The sequence below is a fragment of the Carcharodon carcharias genome, chromosome 1 (assembly GCF_017639515.1).
Source record: "Carcharodon carcharias isolate sCarCar2 chromosome 1, sCarCar2.pri, whole genome shotgun sequence".
Classification (NCBI taxonomy): Eukaryota; Metazoa; Chordata; class Chondrichthyes; order Lamniformes; family Lamnidae; genus Carcharodon; species Carcharodon carcharias.
The window spans coordinates 74,758,479-74,782,494 of NC_054467.1; the positions used below are offsets into that span (position 1 = coordinate 74,758,479).

At 44.1% G+C, this 24,016-nt stretch overlaps 1 protein-coding gene across 2 annotated transcripts in view; it reads right to left on the reverse strand.

Moving 5' to 3' along the window:
• LOC121278858 (SH3 domain and tetratricopeptide repeat-containing protein 1) overlaps positions 1-23,519 on the reverse strand; it is a 97,883-nt gene extending 74,364 nt beyond the window's left edge. The window contains exons 1-4 of one of the 2 annotated variants that reach the window (XM_041189351.1): positions 23,073-23,519; positions 14,752-14,841; positions 11,292-11,419; positions 6,217-6,255 (exon numbers count right to left, since the gene is read on the reverse strand). In XM_041189351.1, the coding sequence (XP_041045285.1) occupies positions 6,217-6,255; positions 11,292-11,419; positions 14,752-14,841; positions 23,073-23,292 (477 nt within the window). In that variant the 5' untranslated portion in view covers positions 23,293-23,519. The remainder of the gene's footprint in view (positions 1-6,216; positions 6,256-11,291; positions 11,420-14,751; positions 14,842-23,072) is intronic. The other variant, XM_041189445.1, reaches the window with a different exon arrangement.
• Between the last annotated feature and the right edge of the window lie 497 nt (positions 23,520-24,016).

Below are 24,016 nucleotides of genomic sequence, written 5' to 3' on the forward strand. Positions count from 1 at the left end.
TAGAGCTGGAGTATGGGTGTTCCCCCTGTACCAAATTTTGTGACTGGCAATCCCTTTAATTCTTAAAAGCTCTGGCACGCTCTGCACTGTTCAAATTGTGTTTGAATAAATATACATTAAAAATACATAATTTCAAGTAGTAAACAGAGGACAGTAACAGACTTCAGAATGATTAGACTGGTGAGATGAGAAGATGAAACTTGATTTTCTTTTATTCGCTCATGGGATGTGGCTCGGCCAGCATTTGTTGCCCATCCCTATTGCCGTGGATCTGGAATCACATGTAGGCCAGGCCAGCTAAGGACATTAGTGAACCAGATGCGTTTTTACAACAAATTCAGATAATTACAAATTTTTATTGAATTCATATTTCACCATCTGCCGTGGTGGGATTCGAACCTGAGTCCTCAGACCTTGAGTCTCGGAATATTAGTCCAATGACATTACCATCACCACCACCTCTCCATTAATACAGAGAAGAGTGAAATGATGCATTTTGAATAGTGAGGAGAGGCAATAAAAAATAACAGTGCAATTTTAAAGAGGATGCAGGAACATCGGAGACCCGGAGATTTAAGTACAGAAAATGAAGATGGTGGAACAAGTTAATAAGAATGTTAAAAAAAACATACAGGATCCTTGGCTTTATTTATAAAGGGCGGAATTTTATGGTGCCGCTGAGGTCAATGGACTTTTGAATGGCTCACCGCATGTTAAGGCGCTGCCCCCGCCATGAGAGCGCCATAAAATTCTGCCCATTGACACAGGGGTAATTTTAACTCAAATATGGGTAGTTTTGGGGTAGATGGGAGAGTAAAAAGTTAAAAATCTGAAACAGGAACCACCTCAAACTCACCTACTTATGGTTTCATCAGAGGTGAGATGAAGGGCAAACAACCAATTCACTTGCAGAAGGCAGGTAAATAGTTGAAACCTTTTAAGAAGGCTGTGTGCCTTCACTTTTTAAGTGTTTCTATTTTTAATGCAAGTTGGCCAGGTTTCCTGGGTTGGATCATTAAGGGAAGTAGAGTTACAGCACTGCTCGTGAGCCACTCCTCTAAGCCCAGCAAGCTACCCATCCCTCAAGCTTGAAAAGACTGCCCTCCTCTATCCCCAACCACCTTCTTCACCCATCCCCGCCACCCTCCACTGCTAAACAAAAGTTACTATTTGTTAGGGGGAAGAAAGTAAATGAGAATTTATGGTAAGGGAGAATTCATTCTAAGAGAATGATACTGTTGGAATCTCCAAGCAGCCAGTGCCTGCAAGTACATAAACGGTGAAAAAGCACCAGATGAACCTTGTACACTCTCGAACTTTGTACACCCTCAGGGTTTGCAATCACCAGCAAGGCCCTGGGAGTCAGACTGGAGACTTAGTTGTAAAGAACAACTAAGATTGAGCCTGTTTACAGCAGATAGGGAAAGAACAGATAGTCCTAGTTTAGGTAGGAGGGAAGGTCTCGTTCTGGGTGAAAATAGGGACATACAATGCATGTATCTGTTACAAGATGTCTGTTTAACGTAAACTTATATGTTGACGAGATTGGAATCTGGAAACTGTTCTTGTACATGACCAATAATGTATAAATATGTTGAACATTTGTAATTTAGCAGAGTGCTATCTCAAGCTGCATTGAGATGGTTCTCTCCTTGCAATTGCTCGAATAAATGATCGTGACCTGTACCTGAGACTCCTGTGGTCCGTTTGTCAAAGTGACCACAACAATTTGGCGTAGTCGGCAGGATACTTGGATCGGATCCTCGGGATGGCTCTGCAAAGTGGGTGAGTATATTTATTAACCGCCCATAGTTAGTGCAGTAAGCCTAACCGAGAATGGTCTGGTCAAGTATCAAAGAATCAGGAGGACGACTGAGGACAGGAGATAGGAGGTGCCAGGGGTAAGAGGCGGAGCCGTGCAGGTGGGCTAGCGGTGCCAAAGCTGTGCAGTGAGGGCCGGACCATTACCAGAGATAGGAGGCATAGCCGTGCTGGCAGATTACAGTTTGAAATATAACCTTAGCCAAAGCCACGCAGGCCAGACCCCAGTTAAGAGGATGGCGGAGCTGTGCTGGTAGGCTATGGTTTGAAATATAGCCTTAGCCGAAGCCGCGCAGGGAGGCCAGGACTCAGGAAGAGGAGGGAGGAGCCATGCTGGCGGGTTATGGTTTGAAATAAAACCTTACCGAAGCTGCGCAGGGAGGCCTGGTCCCAGTGAAACCGCACATACCTCAGATAATTAAATTGTTAGGACCGTGAGAATGTACTGAGCAGAGGTAGACGGAAAATAGGAACAGAATGCCGTCAGGGAAACAAAATAGCGCTCTTGAACTCGACTGGGGAACCGCGGACTCCATTATGAGGTTCATAGCGGAACAGCAGTCAATCACTAAAATGCAGACGGAGTGGTGGAACCCACAGGGAACCCCTGGAGAACAAAAACAGTGGTGGACAGAGCAGAAAAATGATAAGGAAAAGAAAGGGATGATAGTTATTATCACCTTGTACCTGCAGTTGTGCAGACGGGTTAATACTAAGTTCCAGTCGATTACAGGGAAAGAGACAAAGTCAGATTCAGGACAGTTCAGAACAGTGGCAGCAGCTTGTAGTGATACTGATCAAGAGGAGGAGAGCTCAGAAGGAGAAACCTATGAGGGAGTTGAGACCGCCTCACCATACCCAGGGCCCCTATGGCAATAACTATTAGGAAAAGTAAAGTCAGGAAAGGCAAATTAAAAACTGAAGGGAGAAAGGGGGCTGAGGAATAGGGGGAGGATGAGAAGATTGAGAGGGTTACAGAGAAAGTTAAGCAAGTACCATTCAGCCCGGGGGAGAAGCAGGTTTTGCTTAAAGAATTGCTGAGACTTAAACCTCAGCATAACAACCCAGATTTTTGGACCAAACTGCAAGATTTCCATGCAATGCACCCCCTTGATAACCATATAATGGTGAAGGCTAAATGCCCAGGGGATATCTGGGGAAGATTACCCCTGCAGTGCAGAAGGAGAAACTGGGTGAAAGCTGGGGATGTCCCAGATCAGGAGATGGTGACAGTTTGCAAGGGCACTTTGAGGAGGCAGTTAAGGAAGCCTTGGGGGACAGGGAAACGAATTGGGGGCGTATAATGCCCCGTGCAGGATGACGAAATATTCCTGAAAACCTGGAACGATGATTGGGACCCAAAAGGTCCACTACTGAATTTTCTGTAACTTAAAAAAATGAATTGATCTAAGTTACAAGAGCTGTTTGAGCAGGAGTTGGGGGGGGGGGGGGGGGGGGGGGGGGGCGGGGAGCGAGAGAGCGCGCGCAGGAGGGAGAGGCGAGCGAGAGAGAGCGCGCAGGAGGGAGAGGCGAGCGAGAGCGCGCGTGCAGGAGGGAGAGGCGAGCGAGAGCGCGCGTGCAGGAGGGAGAGGCGAGCGAGAGCACGCACGCAGGAGGGAGAGGCGAGCGAGAGCGAGAGCGCACGCAGGCGGGAGAGGCGAGCGAGAGCGCGCGCGCAGGCGGGAGAGGCGAGCGAGAGCGCGCGCAGGCGGGAGAGGCGAGCGAGAGCGCGCGCAGGCGGGAGAGGCGAGCGAGAGCGCGCGCAGGCGGGAGAGGCGAGCGAGAGCGCGCGCAGGCGGGAGAGGCGAGCGAGAGCGCGCGCAGGCGGGAGAGGCGAGCAAGAGCGCGCGCAGGCGGGAGAGGCGAGCGAAAGAGCGCGTGCAGGAGGGGGAGCGAGCGAGAGAGCACGCAGGAGAGAGACAGAGAGCGCGCGCAGGAGAGAGAGAGAGAGAGCGCGCGCAGGAGAGAGAGAGAGAGAGCGCGCGCAGGAGAGAGAGAGAGAGAGCGCGCGCAGGAGAGAGAGAGAGAGCGCGCGCGCAGGAGAGAGAGAGAGAGCGCGCGCGCAGGAGAGAGAGAGCGCGCGCGCAGGAGAGAGAGAGCGCGCGCGCAGGAGAGAGAGAGCGCGCGCGCAGGAGAGAGAGAGCGCGCGCGCAGGAGAGAGAGAGCGCGCGCGCAGGAGAGAGAGAGCGCGCGCAGGAGAGAGAGAGCGCGCGCGCAGGAGAGAGAGAGCGCGCGCGCAGGAGAGAGAGAGCGCGCGCGCAGGAGAGAGAGAGCGCGCGCGCAGGAGAGAGAGAGCGCGCGCAGGAGAGAGGGAGAGCGCGCAGGAGAGAGGGAGAGCGCGCAGGAGAGAGGGAGAGCGCGCAGGAGAGAGGGAGAGCGCGCAGGAGAGAGGGAGAGCGCGCAGGAGAGAGGGAGAGCGCGCAGGAGAGAGGGAGAGCGCGCAGGAGAGAGGGAGAGCGCGCAGGAGAGAGGGAGAGCGCGCAGGAGAGGAGAGCGCAGGAGAGAGGGAGAGCGCGCAGGAGAGAGGGAGAGCGCGCAGGAGAGAGGGAGAGCGCGCAGGAGAGAGGGAGAGCGCGCAGGAGAGAGGGAGAGCGCGCAGGAGAGAGGGAGAGCGCGCAGGAGAGAGGGAGAGCGCGCAGGAGAGAGGGAGAGCGCGCAGGAGAGAGGGAGAGCGCGCAGGAGAGAGGGAGAGCGCGCAGGAGAGAGGGAGAGCGCGCAGGAGAGAGGGAGAGCGCGCAGGAGAGAGGGAGAGCACAGGAGAGAGGGAGAGCGCAGGAGAGAGGGAGAGCGCAGGAGAGAGGGAGAGCGCAGGAGAGAGGGAGAGCGCAGGAGAGAGAGAGAGCGCAGGAGAGAGAGAGAGCGCAGGAGAGAGAGAGAGCGCAGGAGAGAGAGAGAGCATGCACGAGAGAGAGAGAGCATGCACGAGAGAGAGAGCATGCACGAGAGAGAGAGAGCATGCACGAGAGAGAGAGAGCATGCACGAGAGAGAGAGCATGCACGAGAGAGAGAGAGCATGCACGAGAGAGAGAGAGAGCATGCACGAGAGAGGGAGAACGAGGGAATACCCCTCGGGGTTTAATAAGCACTGACAGGCAGCAGCAGGGGAAATGTGAGCTTTCGTCAGTTTGAAGGCCCCGACAGGTGGAGCCATCAAGATCCCTTTATTTGCCCCACTGCTATTTGAAGTTTCGTTTAGAATATGAGAGTTTTAAGTCGTTAAACAGGGTTCAATGAACCAACCTTTGTACCACCCCCTTGCAGACTCCTATCACCAGCTTCCAAGTTGATTGGGATTGATACATATGAGTTGCATTAACTCATACGAGTTGGTATTTTAAAATTCTGAAGGAAAAAATGATTACCTGAAATTCAAAAGGATTTTAGGAAAACCAAAAGACATAAACGCACAGTCTAGTTGGTTCCAATGGATCTTGAAGAGATGAATTAAATGTGAAAAGAAATCTGCATCCCAACAGCATTGTAATTTGAATTTGGGACAATCTTGAGGTGTGAAATGCAGCGTAGTTTAGAAGGTTACTTTTGAATCACTAGGATGCTATCTAAGATAAAGAATGTGTCGATAAACATACGGGAATTATAACTTGGATACAAATCAATACACATAAGAAAGAGGTAGTTTTAATTTTGATAGCGTAAATTATATTTCTTACAAAGTTTAAAATTTGAGGTTTGGTTCCTGATAATTTCCCAAAAGGGAATTTTCATTTTAAAAGGTTTGACAACAATTGGCACTAATTCAGATGCTGCAAGCTTTTGTATTTGTAAGTCTATTCCCAAAATATGAAGATAAGCTCAAGACCTTGACAATGTTTGGCAGAAATCTAATTTTTTGCCGAGTTAATGAATCTGGGATAATTCTAAAACAAACGGGTCAGACACAATTTAGTGGGTTACTTTTGAGACAATAAAATGTTGTTTGAGAAGATAAGGAAGCAAAACATGTCAATGCCTGATTTCTGTTTTTAAAACTGTTATGAGAATATTTTATTTATTTTAAAGTCTCTCCAGGCAACCTGAATAAGATAAGATGGTAGCTGTTGCATGTGTAAAATGGTATGAGGCAAGTAGGAGAAAGAGTTAGGGAAAGAGGACACAATATACAAACTTTTTAAGAGAAGTGAATTTGATAATCTGGCCATCAACTGAGATATTGGAAACGCATAGGGGGAGAAAAGCAAAGATCTAGAGACAGAGATCCTCATTGACACGGAATAATTAATACGGCCTAAAGAGCAAGGAAACATTACAAACGATCAAGACAATAGAGAAACTGACATCAAGAGAATCTTATGATGATCATGGTCAGGGGTTAGAGGTAAAACCACGTGGAATCTGTAGTTCAGAAAGTGAAATGTAAGGAAAAATATTACTTACCAACAATTTACCACAAGATGGATATAGGTAAAGGGAAAGCTGGAAAAAGGGTAAATAGATGTATTGTATTAATGTGTCTGCGAGGTACAAAAAGTAAGGTCACAGGATGAACACTATGATAACAGACAGAGTTAAGCGGCTCGCAGAGAAAACCGTCACTGGAAGTGAAGATACTGAGCCATTGAAAGATAGGATAAGAAGCAGCATTGTAGAGTTGTGTTGGCAGTTTAAGGAATTGAGGTCCAACATGGGACAGCAGCAGGAAACAGTAGGCTGGAAGGAGTGGAGGGTGCCTATCCAGACAGATTCAGATCAGGGAACTCATTTCACATGAAGTCATTAAAGAAATGTATAAATTTAAATTTAAACATAAATTCCACATTCCCTACCAGCCACAGAGTTCAGGGATGGTGGAAAGGATGAACTGAACTTTAAAAAGGAAATCAAGCACAAGAGCAATTTAAGAGACAGGGAACAGCCCAATATTCTAATGCGCCTTAGGACTACCCCAAGCAGGACCACCAGTTTCACCCCATTTGATATAATGACAAGGAGAGCAATGTAGTTACCTGAGGGAACCAAAGTAGGAGTGGGAGATGTAGGACCAATAAAAGAAAGGATGCGAGGCTATGTGAGGGAAATAAGTTCCAATGTCCACCTCTGGGGAATAGAGCTACATACAGGGTACTTCTCATCAGTCTGAAAAACAACTGTTCACCACTAATATCTGCTTTCTGTCCCTTAGCCATTTTTGTATCCATGCTGTCACTGTTCCTTTAATCCCATTGATATTCAATTTCCTAACAAGTCTATTCTGTGGTACTTTGTCAAACACCTTTTCAAAGTCCATTTGCACAACATCAACCGCACTGTTATGAAAGCAAAATACTGTGGACGCTGGAAATCCTAAATAAAAACAGAAAATGCTACAAACATTCATCAAGTCAGACAGCATTTGTGGAAATGGAGTTAAGGTTTCAGGTCGAGATGACCTTTCATCAGAGCTGAAGAAAGAAAGAAATTAAATAGATTTTGAGCTGATGGTAAGGAGTGAGGGGTTGGGCGTGGGGTAGGAAGAACAAAAGGGAGAATCTGTGATAGGGTGGAGGACAGGAGAGATTAAGGCCGGGATTTTACATGCTGGATATCAGGCATGTTCAGTGGCGTGAGGGGACAATATGGCGCGGCCGGGATTTTACATGCTGGATATCAGGCATGTTCAGTGGCGTGAGGGGACAATATGGCGCAATCAGTTTCATTATGGTGTGAAACCAGTTTGCAATTGTCTGCTCAGCCCGCTGATGGCAGGAAACACGGCCCGTCGTCGGACATCAGGAACGTCATTGCAATATATCAGCATATCATCATTAGGTCTGCCCACCGGAATCGTCCCCCCCACTGCTGAATTGTCCACCCACGTCGGCGGGAAAACACACTGCCATGTTTCACAGCAGCACATAAGCGACGTGCACCTGCGGGGCTGGACTTCACTTGGGGCTTCAAGGTTTGTTTGCCTACCTTGCTTCGGTCAGCGCTCGCAGTCATCAGTGCCAGGCTTCACAGACAGCACCGCATCGCTTTTAGGGAGGGCTCACAGCAGGTCCCTACCTATCAGGTCAGTGATATGTGGGTGGCTTTTTAATGGCTGCAGAGCTAGGGCTTGCTTGGCAAAGGGGGAGAAGTGGCCTCAGGCAAGGGAAAAGGCTGCAGGACGAGGGCTGTACTGAGGAAGAAGCGTAACCCAGTGTGTGTGTGGGGACACATGTTTATCTGTGCAAGTGGCCTCAAAATGATGAGGGCTGAGGAGGCAATCTCCAGAGGAGGTGAGGCCAGATGGAGGTGCAAGGGTGTGAAAATAGGTGGTGATGTCCCTTAAGCTGGCAGCGAGTGAGATGCCAGTGAATGTACGATGGGCTTGAGTGTGAGAGTTTAGAGTGATGAGGTGATTGCCATTCCCTGGCTGCACAGATGAGTGAGATCATTCATCCTCCAGCTGCATCGGATGGCCAACCTCTTCTCTGCAGCATTGGCACTGATCACCATTGCCATTGCCTCCCAAGCCTGGTTGGTCACACCACTGCCCATCCTGCAGCCAGAGCCGGGGTGGGGGGGTTAGCAGACATCACGGTGGGCCTCCACGTCATCCAAAAGGCATTCCAGTGACCCGTCACTAAACCTGGGGTCTGCAGTCTTTTTGACTTTTGTGGACATCTTCCCTGGAGTAGTCCTGGGCTGGAAGCACTGAGATGTGCACACGTGGCTGGACTTTAAATATGGCACCCAGCTTGATGAAGCAGCGAGGCAATAGTGTGGCAGGCGAATGAGAGCCCATCCGCCATCGAAACGGCATGTTTCCCAGGAATGCATAACTAATGCAGCAGGTTTGGGACGATACAGTGTGAAATGTGGTGCAAAAGCCAAAGAGAGTGGTAATGGGTATAGGAAAGCAATGAAGGCTTTGTCCAGATGAGGCACGAACGGTTATAGTGCAACCATCTGAAAGCAACATGAAGGAGGAAAGGAAGAAAGGAGACAACATTAAACCAGTAGGAAGAAAAGAACAAGACAGAGACAGAGGTTATAATCTAAAATTTTTGAGCTCAATGTTAAGTCCAGAAGGCTATGGTGTACTAAGTCTAAAGATAAGGTGCTGCTCCTTAGCTTGCATTGAACTTCACTGGAACGCTGAAACAGTAAGGTCAGAATGGCAACAGAAGAAATAGAAGGAATAGGCCATTCGGTCCCTCAAGCCTGTTCTGCCAGTCAATAAGATCACAGCCGATCTGATGTGGCCGTAACTCTACTTTCTTGCCTGTTCCCCAGTACCCTTGACTCCTTTGTCAATCAAAAGTCAGTCAAACAGCCTTGGGTATACTCAATGACCAAGCCTCCACTGCACACTAGGGGAAGAGAATTCCAAAGATTAACGACCCTCTCAGAGAACAAATTCCTCCTCATCTCCGTCCTATATGGGAGAAACCTTATTTTTAAACTGTGCCCCCTAGTTCTAGATTCCCCAGTGAGAAGAAATATCCTCTCAGCATCTTCCCTGTCAAGACCTCCCACCATTGGTGTGTTCTCACCAATGCCCTGTACAGTTGTAGCAAGATTTTCCCACTTTTATACTCCATTCCCATTGCAATAAAGGCAAACATTCTTCTTAATTGGCCTTAATTACTTGCTCTACTTGCATGCTGACTTCTTGTGATTCATGTACAAGGACACCCAAAGCTTGGCCTAAATAGCCAAGTGGTTATGGTACTGGGTTTGTAACCCCAAGATCAAGAGTTTAAATCTCACAATAGCAAACTATGAAACAATGTAACTTCATCTGCATAGGAACAGATGGAAACATGTTTGTACTCGAAAGAGTTACAAGGACACCCAGGTCCTTTTGTACTGCAGCATTCTGTAATCTTTCTCCATTCACATAATATTCTGCTTTTCTATTCTTCCTTCCGAAATGGACAACCTCACACTTTCCATATTTTCTCCATCTGCCAAATTTGACCCACTGACTTAAATTGATCTCTCTCCCTTTGCAGACTTTCTATATCTCCCTCACAACCTGATTTCTTACCAATCTTCATATCATCAGCAAACATGGCTACAATATAGTTGGTCCCCTCATCCAAGTCATTAATATAGATTGTAAATAGTTGAGGCCCCCAGCCCTAATCCTTGTGGCAGCTGACTAGGAATAGTTTCTCAACCTGAAAATGGCCCATTTATCCTGGCTCTCTGTTTCCTGTTAGTTAGCCAGTCCTCTATCCATGCCAAAATATCACCCCCCACACCATATGCTCTTACTTTATGTAGTTACCTTTTATGTGGGACCCCATCTACTGGTTCCACTTTATCCACCCCATTTTTTACATCCTCAAAGAACTCTAAATTTGTCAAACACAATTTCCCTTTCACAAAATCATGTTGATTCCGCCTGATTGTATTATGATTTTCTAAATGTCCTGGTACCTCCTCTTTGATAATGGGTTCTAGCATTACCATGATGACAAAACAAGGTGGAGAATTAAAATGACAAGCGACAGGAAATGTGCTGTAGGAAAGGGAGGGGGTGACTGAGGAGTGGACCAGGGTGTCGCAGAGAAATGGTCCCTTCGGAATGCTGAAAGGGGAGGGCGGGGAAAGGTGTTTGTGATGGTGGCATCACGCTGGAGCTGGTGGATGATGATCCATTGAAAACGGAGGTTGGTAGGCTGGAAGGCAAGGACAAGCTGAACCCTATCATGGCTCTGGGGGGTGGCGCGGGGAAAGGTGAAGAGGTCAAAGCAGAAGTGCATGAAATAGATCAGGAATGGCAGAGGATCCAGTCAACTATGCTGGGGGGAGGGTTATTGGAATCCTCAGTTGAGGAAAAAGAAAGACATTTTGGAAGCGCTAGTGTAGAAGGTTGCATCATCTGAATGGATGTGACACTGATGGAGAAACTGCACTATGGTGAGTGTGTTAGTGGGAAGGTATAGTCGCTGTGGCTGCTTAGCTAAAGATAACTGGAGAGAAACAAGATAGTATAGGGAATAAAAACAGATCTGATGAAAGGTCATAAAACTGAAATGTTAACTCTGTTTCTCTTTCCAGAGATGCTGCCTGAGCTGCAATTTCTGTTTTTATTTCAGATTTCCAGTGTCTGCAGTATTCTGCTTTTCAATTAAAGTGGTATAGGGGCTGCGAGCAGTTTATTAGATAAAAAGAGAGCAGCAACTGGAAAGCCCAAAACTGAAGGATCCTCCTGGAAACACAAGACAAAGTAAAGAAGAATTCTTACTTGCAACTTCCTTCCATCCTTCAGTTGCTCCTGATCCCCACCTCAGGCACACCGGTCCTCAGGGGATCTCCATACAAGTCCCAACACCAGCTTTTTGGGGAATCCAGGTCTAGGAACCCCTGGGGAGGATACTTTGGAAGTTGAAGTAGGAGAGTCAGGAGCACCCATCTCATTTCAGTAATAACGCTGGCCCTGTGGCCAACGGCAGGTACATGCTCAGTTATGCCCAATTCATTTTTTACTACAACAGTGTGCAACAAAGAGGAAAGTTTTCTATACTGTCACTTACACTAAAGAGGGCTATGACCTCTCCACAGTCATTCTCTAGAATGCGCAGCTTTCCTCTCAGCTTGTCCTGTAGCTGAACGTCAGGAAGTCCTGTTGTTTGTCGCTTCATTATCAGTTTCAGTAAAATATCTATCCAGGAAACAAAGGAAAAGAATTTACTTCTACAAAGTTTTACTGCTTACCTTTATATATACACAAATAGTTTGTATTTACATTACTAGCCACTGCCATTTTACATTAGGAATTGTTATCTGCAAAGTCAATTCCTGCTAGAACTAACATGTTGTTTGTGACCTTCTCCTGTCATTAGAGCTCCCTGGTGCAGTCAGGAGCATCAAGGCACCTGCAGCCCTACAAAGGAATTTTGGGCCTTATCTGATTTTTTAAACTAGATTTTGATTTCCTTTATTTTCTGCACTATACCTGCACCTCAAAAGGAAAAGTAGCCTGGAACAAGGACCTCACTGCAGTCTTCCTCATGCTACTCCATGATTCATCAATAGCGGCTACAATCATGGAGCCCAGTAGCTATAGAAAGTCTGTTTTTGCCTTCTTTCTTTTTCCCTCCCCCATTGAGTGCTTTTGCTGATATACAATAACCTGTGGAAAAATGTGACCAGGCCAAGATTAAGCAAAATATGGCAACTAAGGATAGCAAATCCAAGTGTTAGTTAAAGCTCAGAAGAATGGGATGGGGAATGGGCTGAAGAGTTCATTTTCAGAAGACTTGCATTATCAACAGGCTAACGGATGGGCTCTCAGCCAAGCCTCTTTCTGAATTCTTGGTTACAGATTAGAAAGATTTACACAGCAAGACCAGGGGAGTGGGACGAACTGGATAGCTCTTTCAAAGGGCAGGCACAGACAAAATGGGCTGAATGGCATCCTTCTACACTGACTTGATTCTATCTACGTGATACACTGCAACAATGTAATCGAGGCTTTTTTTGAAAGCACTTCACAAATAGGTGACCTCCAACACCTAGAAGGGCAAGTGCAGCAGGTGCATGGGAACATCATTGCATACAAGAGACCTCCAAGTCACGCAGCATCCCAACTTGGATATATAGTGCTGTTCTGTTCCTTCATCATTGCTTGGTCTGGAACTCCTTGTCCAACAGCATTGTGAGAGTACCTTCACTTGATGGACTACAGTGGTTCAAGTAGAAAGGCCACTGCTGCCTTCTCAAGGGAAACTAGAAATTAGCAATTAATACCAAGCCATGTCAAGTTCCCAAGACTTTTTTTAAATGGCCTCCTGAACGTGGTATCTGCCTCAAGGATAGCTTACAGCAGCTCTTACCTATAGTGGCAGTAATTATTTGGTACAGGTTTGAGGTGGTAATAGTGGAGAATGGGGAAAAGGGGTTAGCTACAACCCTTTGATTTAATTTAAAGTAGCAGAAATGACTTGTGATGCTCATTAAAAGGAATCAGTGGGCTTTTTGGGATAAGAATTCAGGTAGAGTTTTATTTTTGTGACAAATTTGAAGCAGTAGCTTTTCAGAATGCATTTTCCTATTCATCACCGAGTAACTCAGGAGAATTAAGCGCAAATCTCTGCATATTGAGTACTTACATTCTACACAATAGTATGGTGTAGTGGAAGTACAGTGTACGATGTATCCCTCTCATACTGATTCAAGCATGTTTTACTGAGCATACACACTGTGCAACTGCTACAGTGTATGCTGTGGATCATCCTCACCTGTTTCCCAATTTCCCATGCCTGTTGAAGCATGTGATGGTTCTTCAGGAAGCAAAAAAGATGCTTTATTTTCTTCTAATGGACCCTGTACTAGAATGCATTGAATTAGAAAGAATGTCAGGATGCTGTACATTACATCTAAAAACAATAGCCTGGAATTTGCGACGAGTAACTCACCTCCCGACTCCCCAAAGCCTGTCCACCATCTACAAGACTCAAATCAGGAGTGTGATGGAATACTCCCCATTTGCTTGCATGAGTGCAGCTCCAACAATACTCAAGAAGTTCAACACCATCCAGGACAAAGCAACCTGCTTGACTGGCACCACATCCACAAATATTCACCGCCTCCACCATCGACACACAGTGGCAGCAATGTGTACCATCTATTAGATGCACTGCAACAAATCACCTAGGCTTATTCGACAGCACCTTCCAAACACGCGACCTTTACTGCCTAGCAGGACAAGAGCAGCAGATACATGGGAACTTCATCACCTGAAAGTTCCCCTCCAAATCACTCATCATCTTGACTTGGAAATATATTGCCGTTCCTTCAATGTCGCTGGATAAAAATCCTGGAACTCCCTCCTTAACAGCACCATGGGTGTACCTACACTATAGGGGCTGTGGCAGTTCAAGGCAGCAGCTCATCACCACCTTCTGAAGGGCAACTGGGGATGGGCAATAAAACTGCTAGCCTAGCCAGTGAGGCCGCATCCCATGAAAGAATAAGAAGTAAAATTTAAAAACACATTTAAGTTTTTTCAATATATTTCAGTCATGTAAATGTCCCTTTCTTTATTTTGCTCAATGTAAAATTTTTGAAAAAAGTAATTTGATTATTAATGTTTTTCCTTCCTGGTTTGCTGTCTGTGAAAATTATTTAATGGCCCTGAACTTCCACAGAACGGCAATCAGAGTCGGACTAGGATTGGGGCTTGGTGGATGTGTCCCGTGGAGGTGGGGAGGGGGGGACTACCATGCCGGGGGAGGGAGAGGGGGGGACTGCCATGCCAGGGAGGGTGGAGGGGGTCTGCCATGATTAGGTTCACTTTATAACAATTCTATTGCAACCTAACCTAATCTATTAAGTTATTTCACAAAAGGTTAAATTGTTTCCACACTCATTCCTAACAATTACTTAGAGATGAGGCCAAAACTTCTCAATTCTCCTCTGCTTTCATAACTATAGCAGAGCACAATTCATGCCCCACAGGTGGACTTAGACCCTGACCTGCTAGCTTATCCAGGATGAGGTCATTATGTAAAGGAGCTGCCTAAATCCTTTAGCACCCAGTGGAGAGGCAGTTGCTGCACTGGAAAGCAAGTCAAACAGGTTGAAGAATGTGAAGGCTAATTAGTTGAAGACCCACTGGAATTAGTTCCTTGATCAAAGGGACAATTTAAACTGTTCCGCATTCCTCATCCAGGACTGGGTCATGGCCTGGAACACATTTCCACCAATCCATTGATCTGAACACCAGTATCTTGTCTGTGTCTGGATGAGTGATCAGTGGCAAGGAGATAAAAGCTACAAGGAATCCACACAATCCCAACTCCTTTTTGTACATTAGGCTTTAACTGGTTCTTTGCTTGCTCCCACCCTCAGCAGTGATCCCTTGTTATCTGCAGGGCAGAGAGCTGGTGTTTTTAGGTCCAACCCAATTTCTGCTCCCAAATAGCCTTACACTAGTAGTCCACCCCAGGCTCTAAGGAAATGCAGGGTTATAATTAGGTGTTTAGTATTCACCTGAGCCTCCTTGCTTTCCGGCTGTTGAGCCTGCATTGGATTCCACTAGGTTGTCTGCGGATCTTGTAGATGAATGGAAGGACTTTTTCCCTGAAAGAAATAACATGGAGTTTGCAATTTTTTGACATAGCATAGAAACAGAAAGAAAAGATCATTTAAACAATTTGCAATTAGTAATTATTTAGTGATTTCTTATCTGAAGCTTGTGGTATGTACAATTTTTAAAATGTAATTATTGAATTATTAAAGCTGCGAGTGACAAAGCAGAATGTTGTCAAAGACACACACAAAGTTCCAGGTCTGGGATTGTGTTTATTGCATTTGGAAGAACCAACTCCCAACTAGTGGTCTTTTCAGGCACAGCTCCTCACTGAACATGCCCCATTGTAGAATCATCAAAAAAAACTCCTGCACCTTAGAAGGGGTTGTGACTGTGGAAAAATAACATCCTGCTTGGAAGGTCCAATGACCCAGTCTGGAATATGTCAGGGAGTGCACTGGCTGCTGGTATGCCAAGTGAGACCAGACATCTTGGCCTACTGAATGCAGAGGTGATGCCCAAGTGACTGAAATGATCATGACCCAACATCCACCTGCAGACCTGGCTCACTTTTGCAGGGTTAGGAACATAGGGGCAGGAGTAGACCATTCAGCCCATCAAGCCTGCTCCGCCATTCAATAAGATCATGGTTGATCATCTACTTCAATGCCTTGTTCAATGCCTTGTTCCCACACTATGGTTCCTAGCCTCATTCAACAAGTGGGTAATGAGATGTATACCTGATGGCCTGAGACCTCTTAATGACTCCAAAGAGTTTCTCAGACTTTGGGCAGGGAGATTTAATTAAGTCAGAAACTAAGACCTCAAATCTGAACAAAGCAAAGTACATAGCTTTGAGGGGCAAGTTGGCTACGATAGATTGGGAAACTACATTAAAGATATGATGGTAGATAAGCAATGGCAAACATTTAAGAACTGATTCATTTAAGAACTGATTCATAAATTGCCACAGATATACAATCCTTTAAGAAATAAAACAAAAATGGGGGCAAAGTAGTCCAACAGTGGCTAACAAGAGAAGTTACAGCTAGTATAAGATTAAAGGATGAGACAGTAAGCCTGAAGATTTGGAGGATTTTAGAATTCAGCAAAGTGTGACTATGGTAAAGTGGAGTACAATGACCCTTAAGAGAATGCAAGTGGACTAACCATGTGATAGTACTGACCAATCACCACAAGTGCTGGCCACTGGTTATCTAAGTCTCGAGCTGGGGGTGGTTGTGGGAGCACGCGAGGATTTAGTGCTCTGCCTTCTATTGCAATAAACAATCACAGTTTGTTCTTATGTTGGGGTCTCTCCGTTCCTGATAGCGAGCATCAACTAACAAGTGTATATGGAGACGTGCAATTCCAGTTTACTCAACTAGTGAGCTCATAGACCCAAGACATAAAAATGACCAAGAAATTGATCACAAAACAGAAAAGAGAATGAGAGCAACTAAGCAAAGGATATTAAAAACAAACCACATTAGCCCAAATCCTCCAGGCAGTGGCAATGCTGCGCACATTACCGCTGCTGCAAAGATTTTCCTGACGCAACACTACTACCCATTTCTTCTGGGATCTTCTGATCCCGTAGTCAGGTCGGGTGGAGATTAGTCAGTTGGTCGGAGGTCGGTTGTGGATTTACCCAGTTGCTAGACTAGATTTTAATTTGTCTGACATTCCCTGGGCAACTAATAAGGCAAGTTGCAAGTATCTAGCCCAAGCCCTGGCTCCAGCTCAGAGTCAGTCATATTCAAACAGGCTTTAGACATTTAAACAGCCCAGGCAATTCCCACATGGTTCCATAGGGCCTTGACACGTATCTTCTGTCCTATGTCCGGTCTTTGGCAATCCAGAGTCCGGAAGATTTTGGCCGTTGTAATCATTGTAAGGAAGAGATTAGCAAAAGTAAACACTAGCTCCTAAGAGACAGAAACAGGAGGGGAATAATGGGGAATAAAGAAGTGGCAGAAAGATTAAACAAATTCTTTGTATCTGTCTTCACAATAGAAGACACAAAAACATTTTGGAAATAATGGACTGCTAAGAGTCTAGAGAGAATGACAAACTTAAATTCTTATATGCAAAAAAATAGTATAGGAGAAACTAAATGGGACTAAAAGTCAACAAACAGTGGTCTACATTATAGGAATTTGAAAAGGTAGCTGCAGAGGTAATGGATGCATTTGTTTTGATCTTCCAGAATTTCCTTGATTCTAGAACAGTGCTTGTTGATTGGAAGGTAGAAAATATAACTCCTATATTCAAGAAAGGAGGAAAAGTTAAAACTGGAAATTATAGGCTAGTTAGTATGACATGTAGGAAAATTGCTTAAATCTATTGAGAATGTAGTAACAGCACACATTGTAACCAGTGGGGCAGGAAAGGGATTTGGATATTTGGATTTTCGTAAGTATTTAATGAGATGCCACACAAGAGGTTATTAGAATGCACGGAATTGGAGGCAATATATAAGCATGGACTGAGGATTCATTAACAGGCAGAGAAATAAGAGTAAGTGGGTCATTCTCATGTTAGCAAGTTGTAACTAATGAAGTACTGCAAGGATTAGTGCTGGGGCCTCAGCTATTTACAACTTATATCAATCACTTAGATGAGGGGACCAAATGTAATATATCCAAGTTTGCTGATAATACAAAGTTAGGTTGGAAAGTAAGTGGTGCAAAAGACAAAAATGAGCTGCAAAAGAGTTTGGACAGGTTAAATGACTGGGCAAGAACATGGCAGATTAAACATACTGTGGAGAAATGTGAAGTAATTCACTTCAGTAAGAAAAATTTTAAAAAGCAGAATATCTTTTAAATTTTGAGATACTGGGAAATGTTGGTATTCAGGGGGACTTGAGTATCTTTGTATAGGAATCACAGAAAATTACCAGGCAAATACAGCAAGTGGGAAGGCAAATGGTATGGTAGCCTTTGGGATTGGGGTACAAAGAGCAAGGAAATTTTATTGCAATTATACAAGGCCTTGAGGAGACTACACCTGCAATATTGGCTTTATTTTGGTCTCCTTATCCGAGAAAGGATATACTTGCCTTATAGAGACTGCAATAAATGTTCACTAGGCTGATTTCTGGGAGGAGAGATTGAATAGATCAGATCTATGCTCCCAGGAGCTCAGGAGAATGACAGATAAACTGATGGAAACAAAATTGTTAAGAGGTTTGACAGGGTAAATACTGGGAGGATGTTTTCTCTGGTTGGGGAGTCCAGAGCTAGGAGGTCACAGTTTCAGATTAAGGGGTCAGCCATTTACAGCTGAAATTAGGAGAAATTCTTTCATTCAAAGGGTTTATGAATCTTCGAAATTTTTTGCCCCAGAGAGCATTGGATGCTCAGTGTTTAAGTATATTCAAAACAAAGATAGCTAGATTTCTGAGCTCTAAAGGAATCAAGTGATATGGGGTTAGTGAGGGATGATAAAGTTGAGGCTGAAGATCAGCTGTGGTCTTGTTGATTGATGGAGCAGGCTCGAAGGGCTGATTGGCCTATTCCAGCTCTTATTTCTTATGTTCTTATTTCAGATTGTCAGTTTGGATTTGCAACTCCAATATTTACATACAACTTTACTTAGGACAGTTTCAATACTAAACAATTGTTGCATGTTTGAAAAAAAATCATTAACACAGTAAAGTTATTAACTATTTTCTTTGAATAATACAAACTATTCTAATGAGGCTGAGCAGGTGCTTTTTTCAAGCATTGTCAAGGGCAGCTGATCTGGAGGATTTTCATGAATAATTAGCATTGCATAGCAATGCAGCAAAGTAACCACAGGAATGTCAACCATCAGGTTTTTCTTTATAACCATAGCCACTTACCACAATTACATGGTGGGCAAAATTGTCAACGGGTATCAATTCATATCAAATATAACTTGGTTTGATGGGGAGGGGTGAAGAAAAAGGTGTTTTTATGACTTGGCAATTTAATTAGAAATTTTCCATTAAAACTTCAGCCAAGTAATACACAACACACCACGGGATATAAAAAAAGATCTGGTAGCAGAGTAGTTTATAGTTTTACATGAATGTCAGCAAATCTATGATGACTGAACATTCAAAACTAGTGGCCTACTGTATGTATGATTCCAGAAAAGTCCAGTGCTTTTAAGGCTCCACGTTCAGGTTTTTGAAACATCAAAAATTCTGGATCTTTTTGAGCCATTATTGACTAAATCAAATGTTTGCTTCTCCTTCACTCTTATCTGCCATGTCACTCTACGAAAAGGCAAAGTTCAAATCATGCATTAATTCAGCCTCCAACAGTCAGAACAATGTTTTCAGATTTTGCTGACTGCAGGAAGAGGATACACATCCCTCCTGTAGGCGCTGAGTACTTCAGCTTCTTATCCCGAAGGATACTGATGATTAACTTGAAATTGGAGTTACGAACTCTATTTCCACAGAACAAAAACTTCCTGTTTACTAAGCAAATTCAAACTTCTTTCATCAACAGTTACATCACCCCTTTCACTAACTTTCAATATTCTGGATGCTCATTACTCAACCTGTCATTGGTACAGGAGAAAGAGGGAGTTAGTCGGTGAGGGAAAATGAAAGGGGAAAGAATGACAGAAAGGGAGCAAGGGGCAAGAGGAAAGGAAAAGGTGAATATTAGAGGATTTCAGTAGTGCCTTTCATTTTGTAAACTTGGATTTAGGTCCAAATAATTTCTAATAATTGCCAATAAAATAGAGAATAGAATGGCATAAATGGTGTTACAATCTGCTTATAACAGCCTTATACAGTAATTATGGTTTTTTTTACCCAAGCTCGAAATTCCTTGATGCAGGGAATCTTTGTCACGAGCACAAAATTAGAAAATTACCCGATATTGTTCTTTTTCTAATGGCAGGTTTGCTGTAGTGTAGCATTCCTTATATTCAGAAAATTGAGCTCATTATTAGCAATCAACTTTTAAATTCCTGAATATTTTCTATGTCTCTTCTATGGCTCCTTGACTGAGTAGTGTCTGGGTTCTGGCAACAATCTAAATCTAAGCTGCATCCTCATCATAGCAAGAGCACAGATAGCTTAGAATATTAACATTCTTGTTAACAAAGTTTTCTCCATCTGAACAGGAATCCGTACCATAAAAGTGCAGCATTGTTTTCCTGCATTTTTGCAATATGCTTTATAAGTAATGATGCAAAACCCAAGTCTCAGATTTTCATCTGTCAGCCGGCAATGTTTATGATATCTGTGTACCAAGGGCAGACATGTTCACTTTGATGTACTGTGCTGTGCTAGCTAGCTTTTGTCAGAGTGGCAACAAAGATGCTAGTATAATCCTCGATGCCCTTGGCTGAGGGAACACTTAATTTCTGTTTCCGATTACTAACCATTTACCCTTGCTCGTATGTGTGGATTCCAGGCAAAGACATGACCAGATGTAGCTGGAATGCCCCTAGTCAAGGAGCTTGTCGCCATTGTCTAGGTTCACACATGGAGAATGACCACTTGCAGAAAGTCAAGATAAATTGAAAAAGCATTGTTTCTATTTCATATTTCTGGATTTACAAAGAAAAGAAATAAACAGCATATCCATCAGCAACTGTAAAGAGAAAAATGGTTTCCTCTTTTGGGTGCAGATTCTTCATCAAGGCTGTTTTAACAAGGCCCAATAAAACATCTGCATCTAAAACCTTATTGCGCTTTTCTCCTTATAGATGATGTTGGACCTTGACAAGATATTAGAGCGCAACTATTCTATCCTAGAAAGTCAACACCTTCAAGAGGTGAGGAGAAAAATGTGTCAAAGAAAACAATTATGAAACAAACTCAGTTAAAATCAGCAGCCTCTATCCATTATGTTGACCAGTGAACAGCCTCTGTATTTTAATCCATATTCACTCCCCTATATCCCCTGATATAGCAAATTTGGGCACTGCTTCATCCCCTAGTAATTAGGGGAGCAAGCACCAAAAGCATGATCCCACTTGTATCATTATAAAAATAGAACAGACACTACAGCATGTAAAATTCACCGTAAAATAGTACTGTAGCACCCTTTCACAGATCCCTGGGGGCAGACAGTGCCATGGGCTGCCATCCGTGTGGCCCACACATCATTTCTCATCAATATCATTGAAGAGTGCCAGGTAGGCCACACAGCTAACAGCCCTTGGTGCTGTCCATCCCGGAGAATCAATGTAATCGGCGCTGCATCAAACAGCACTAGGGGATCAAACTTTTCTCCATTTTCCTCTCATCTTTTCTTCTTTATAAACATTCCTGCTCCAAATCCTCCAGTTTAAAGATTTTTGCATGCTGCATCCTCCTTTAATTCTTTCCTAGGAGATAATCCATTCAACTATAGAGCAGGGCTACTATAATAATAGTCTTCCCTCGTCATGGCCTTCTTGATAAACAGCATGACGCTAGTGAGCGCCCATATCAATATACTTTGTATGAGAGATATTTTTGCCTGTACTCCCTCTGAAAGGAGTATTAAACATGCAATAAATGAAAGCACTGTTTTTAGTCATTGACATGCCAATAACAAAAATGAAAAAGGGAAGCCGTGGGATGACCCAAAATAAAACCAAAAAATACACATCAGACCCAGCAGCACCCGAAAGACAAAAGATGAGTTACATTTTCAAAATGCTGACACATTCGGGCAAAAGAGTTGGACAATAAGCACAATAGTGTTGTACCCCAATGCTCCCTCTGAGCACAGCTCGAGTGCAGGTATAATAAAATGATTCTTCTATCTTGCAAAATCCTAATCCATCTTTTCTGTTTCAGATGCCAACAGACCTGCCAATGCATTTCCAACACCCGCTGGCTTAGCTGCAGAAAGCGTACATACATTTCTAGCCAAAATGACACCATCCACCATAACGCTAATGGCAAATAACATGCATCTTTTATCCACCCCTAAAACATGTGCTACATATGCAAATAAGAGGACTAAAACTTGGAGAGGGAGCCTCAAACGTAAGTTTTATGTCAAGATCTTGCCCCATTTTTTCTTTCTTAGGCAGTCCCTCAGCATCGAGCATGACTTGCTTCCACTTCGGTTTGGTAGATTCCAAGATGGCCAAGTCCAATGCACAATCTGCAGACTCTGCCACATGTGGAGCAATTCCTGGTGGAAATGCCAATCTTTATGCCAAATAAAGCCAAATAGCAAACTGCACAAATTACCAGATGTACTGTAAAAATAGCAGTATACCACAATAGCAAAGCTATTAGAAAAGAGGTCAGGAAATTTAAACATGAAAACAGGCTTAAACCATGAAATAATAAAAATTCTGAGTAATTACTTCCTCAAAGTATTCAAGGAATGACACAAATATTCTCTTCCTCCAAAAATGAAGGACTGTGGAAACATTCAGGGTTGATGTGCTTAAGACCTCCATCTCATATATATCTCCAGGGATTAGTTTTTCTTCTAATTATAGTGCTGAGAAAGAGAATAGGAGGGCAACTAGGGATGGGCAATAAACGCTGGCCCAGCCAGAGAAGCCCACATCCTGTGAATGGATAAAAACATTTGAGAGTTCCTAATTAACATTATCAGTCATTGGACACTGGGACAAAATATCAATAGATTGGAACTAGACCCATAGGTGCCGATATTCAGAGAAAAGTGACAAAACAGACACACAAAACAACAAACCAATGGTGTTAGTTTAATTCCATGTAAAACAATGGAACTAATTATAACAGTTAACAGCAATGAACATAGCTTTAGAAGGGGAAGATGCTATTTGACCAATCTCCCTTGATTTTGAGTACGTCAAAACAGAAGGTAACTGTGGTAAACCCTCTAAAAGACTTCCAGAAGTTATTTCAAAAATTCCAAATTAGAGGTGACCAGTTAAAAGTCAAAGATGTGGAGATTCAGGTTAAAGTTTGCGAATGGTTAATAAGATAGTTTGTAAGGCTGGGGTTTGTGTCGATGTGTGTATGTTCGGGGAGTGCGGAGTGCAGTAGGGTTCAATTGGGTCCACAATTGCTTATATTTACATTAACAACTTTGATCAGGGTACACAAAACTGCAGCTATTGGTGGCCTGTGTGCACTATAACACTCAACATGTTATTTTAGCACAATTATGTATTTTAAGGAGTTTCTAAAGTATGAAAGGGTTGGATTCCACGAAGTTCAATTTTTTTTTAAATAAGCAAAGTCGCCCTTAAGGGCCCTAATTTCAACTAAAAACCTATTTAATAGTCACTAACAAAGCAATTAGTGATCAGTCTTTAAAGGAAAATATGTGGAAAAACATCCATGCATTACCGTCTGAGTCCGGTACCATGTCTGGGGGACTGACTCCTGTTGCCGGCTTACCCAGGAACTTGCTGTCAGGGTCGCCGCTTCCGGGTTCCCCCACCTCCCGGCCGTTCAAACAGGGATCCCGGACATTGCTTTCAGAAATCAGACTCGACCTCTCCTCCTCGATGGTGTACAGAAGGAAATCCTCCCTCGTGAGAGCATCACCCAACTCTGCATCCTCCATAACCACAAACCTGCTGGAAAGCCAAACTTGGCTCTGCCGAGACGCTTTGGCAGCACCCTCACGGGATGTTCCGTCTTCCTAAATGCTGCCCGCTCAGCCCCGACCCGTTTCATGGTGTTATTCTTGGGAAAATGTGCCACATGATGTTGAACATTATGTTCACTGTCCCGATCAGCCTTTTTTTTTAAACCCTCCAAGTTCCCCGAGGATGTCAGACTGGAACACACACCTCCCTCCCTGATAAATCAAGGGACTGCGCATATTTTCCACATTTTTTAAAATAAGTTCTTGAAATTCAGACACGCCTCCTAATTTGCATAAAACGTATGAAAACATGAGAATTTTTATTTCGACCAATTTCTTGCATTGGGTTGTAACAAATAGTTCAAAATCAAGGGACCAACGAGAAAGGCTTAATCTCCCCGACTACCCCCAGACCCACCAATGCCCCGTGACCCCCACCACCCGACTCCTCCGCCCCCCCCACTCAACCTGAAAACCTCCCCCACCCTGACTACCCCGAACCGCCCACCCACCTACCTACCTACCTACCCAGAAGGAAAGAACAGTTCGGACCAGTACTCTTGTTTCCCAGTTTTAATGGTGTTCCATTTTTAAGGCGTTCCATTTTTAAGGCATACAAGACCAGTTCGGACTAGTGTTCTTATTTCCTAGTTTTTACTGCTTTTTCCCTCTGGGTACCCCACTCCCAGCTACTACCCTA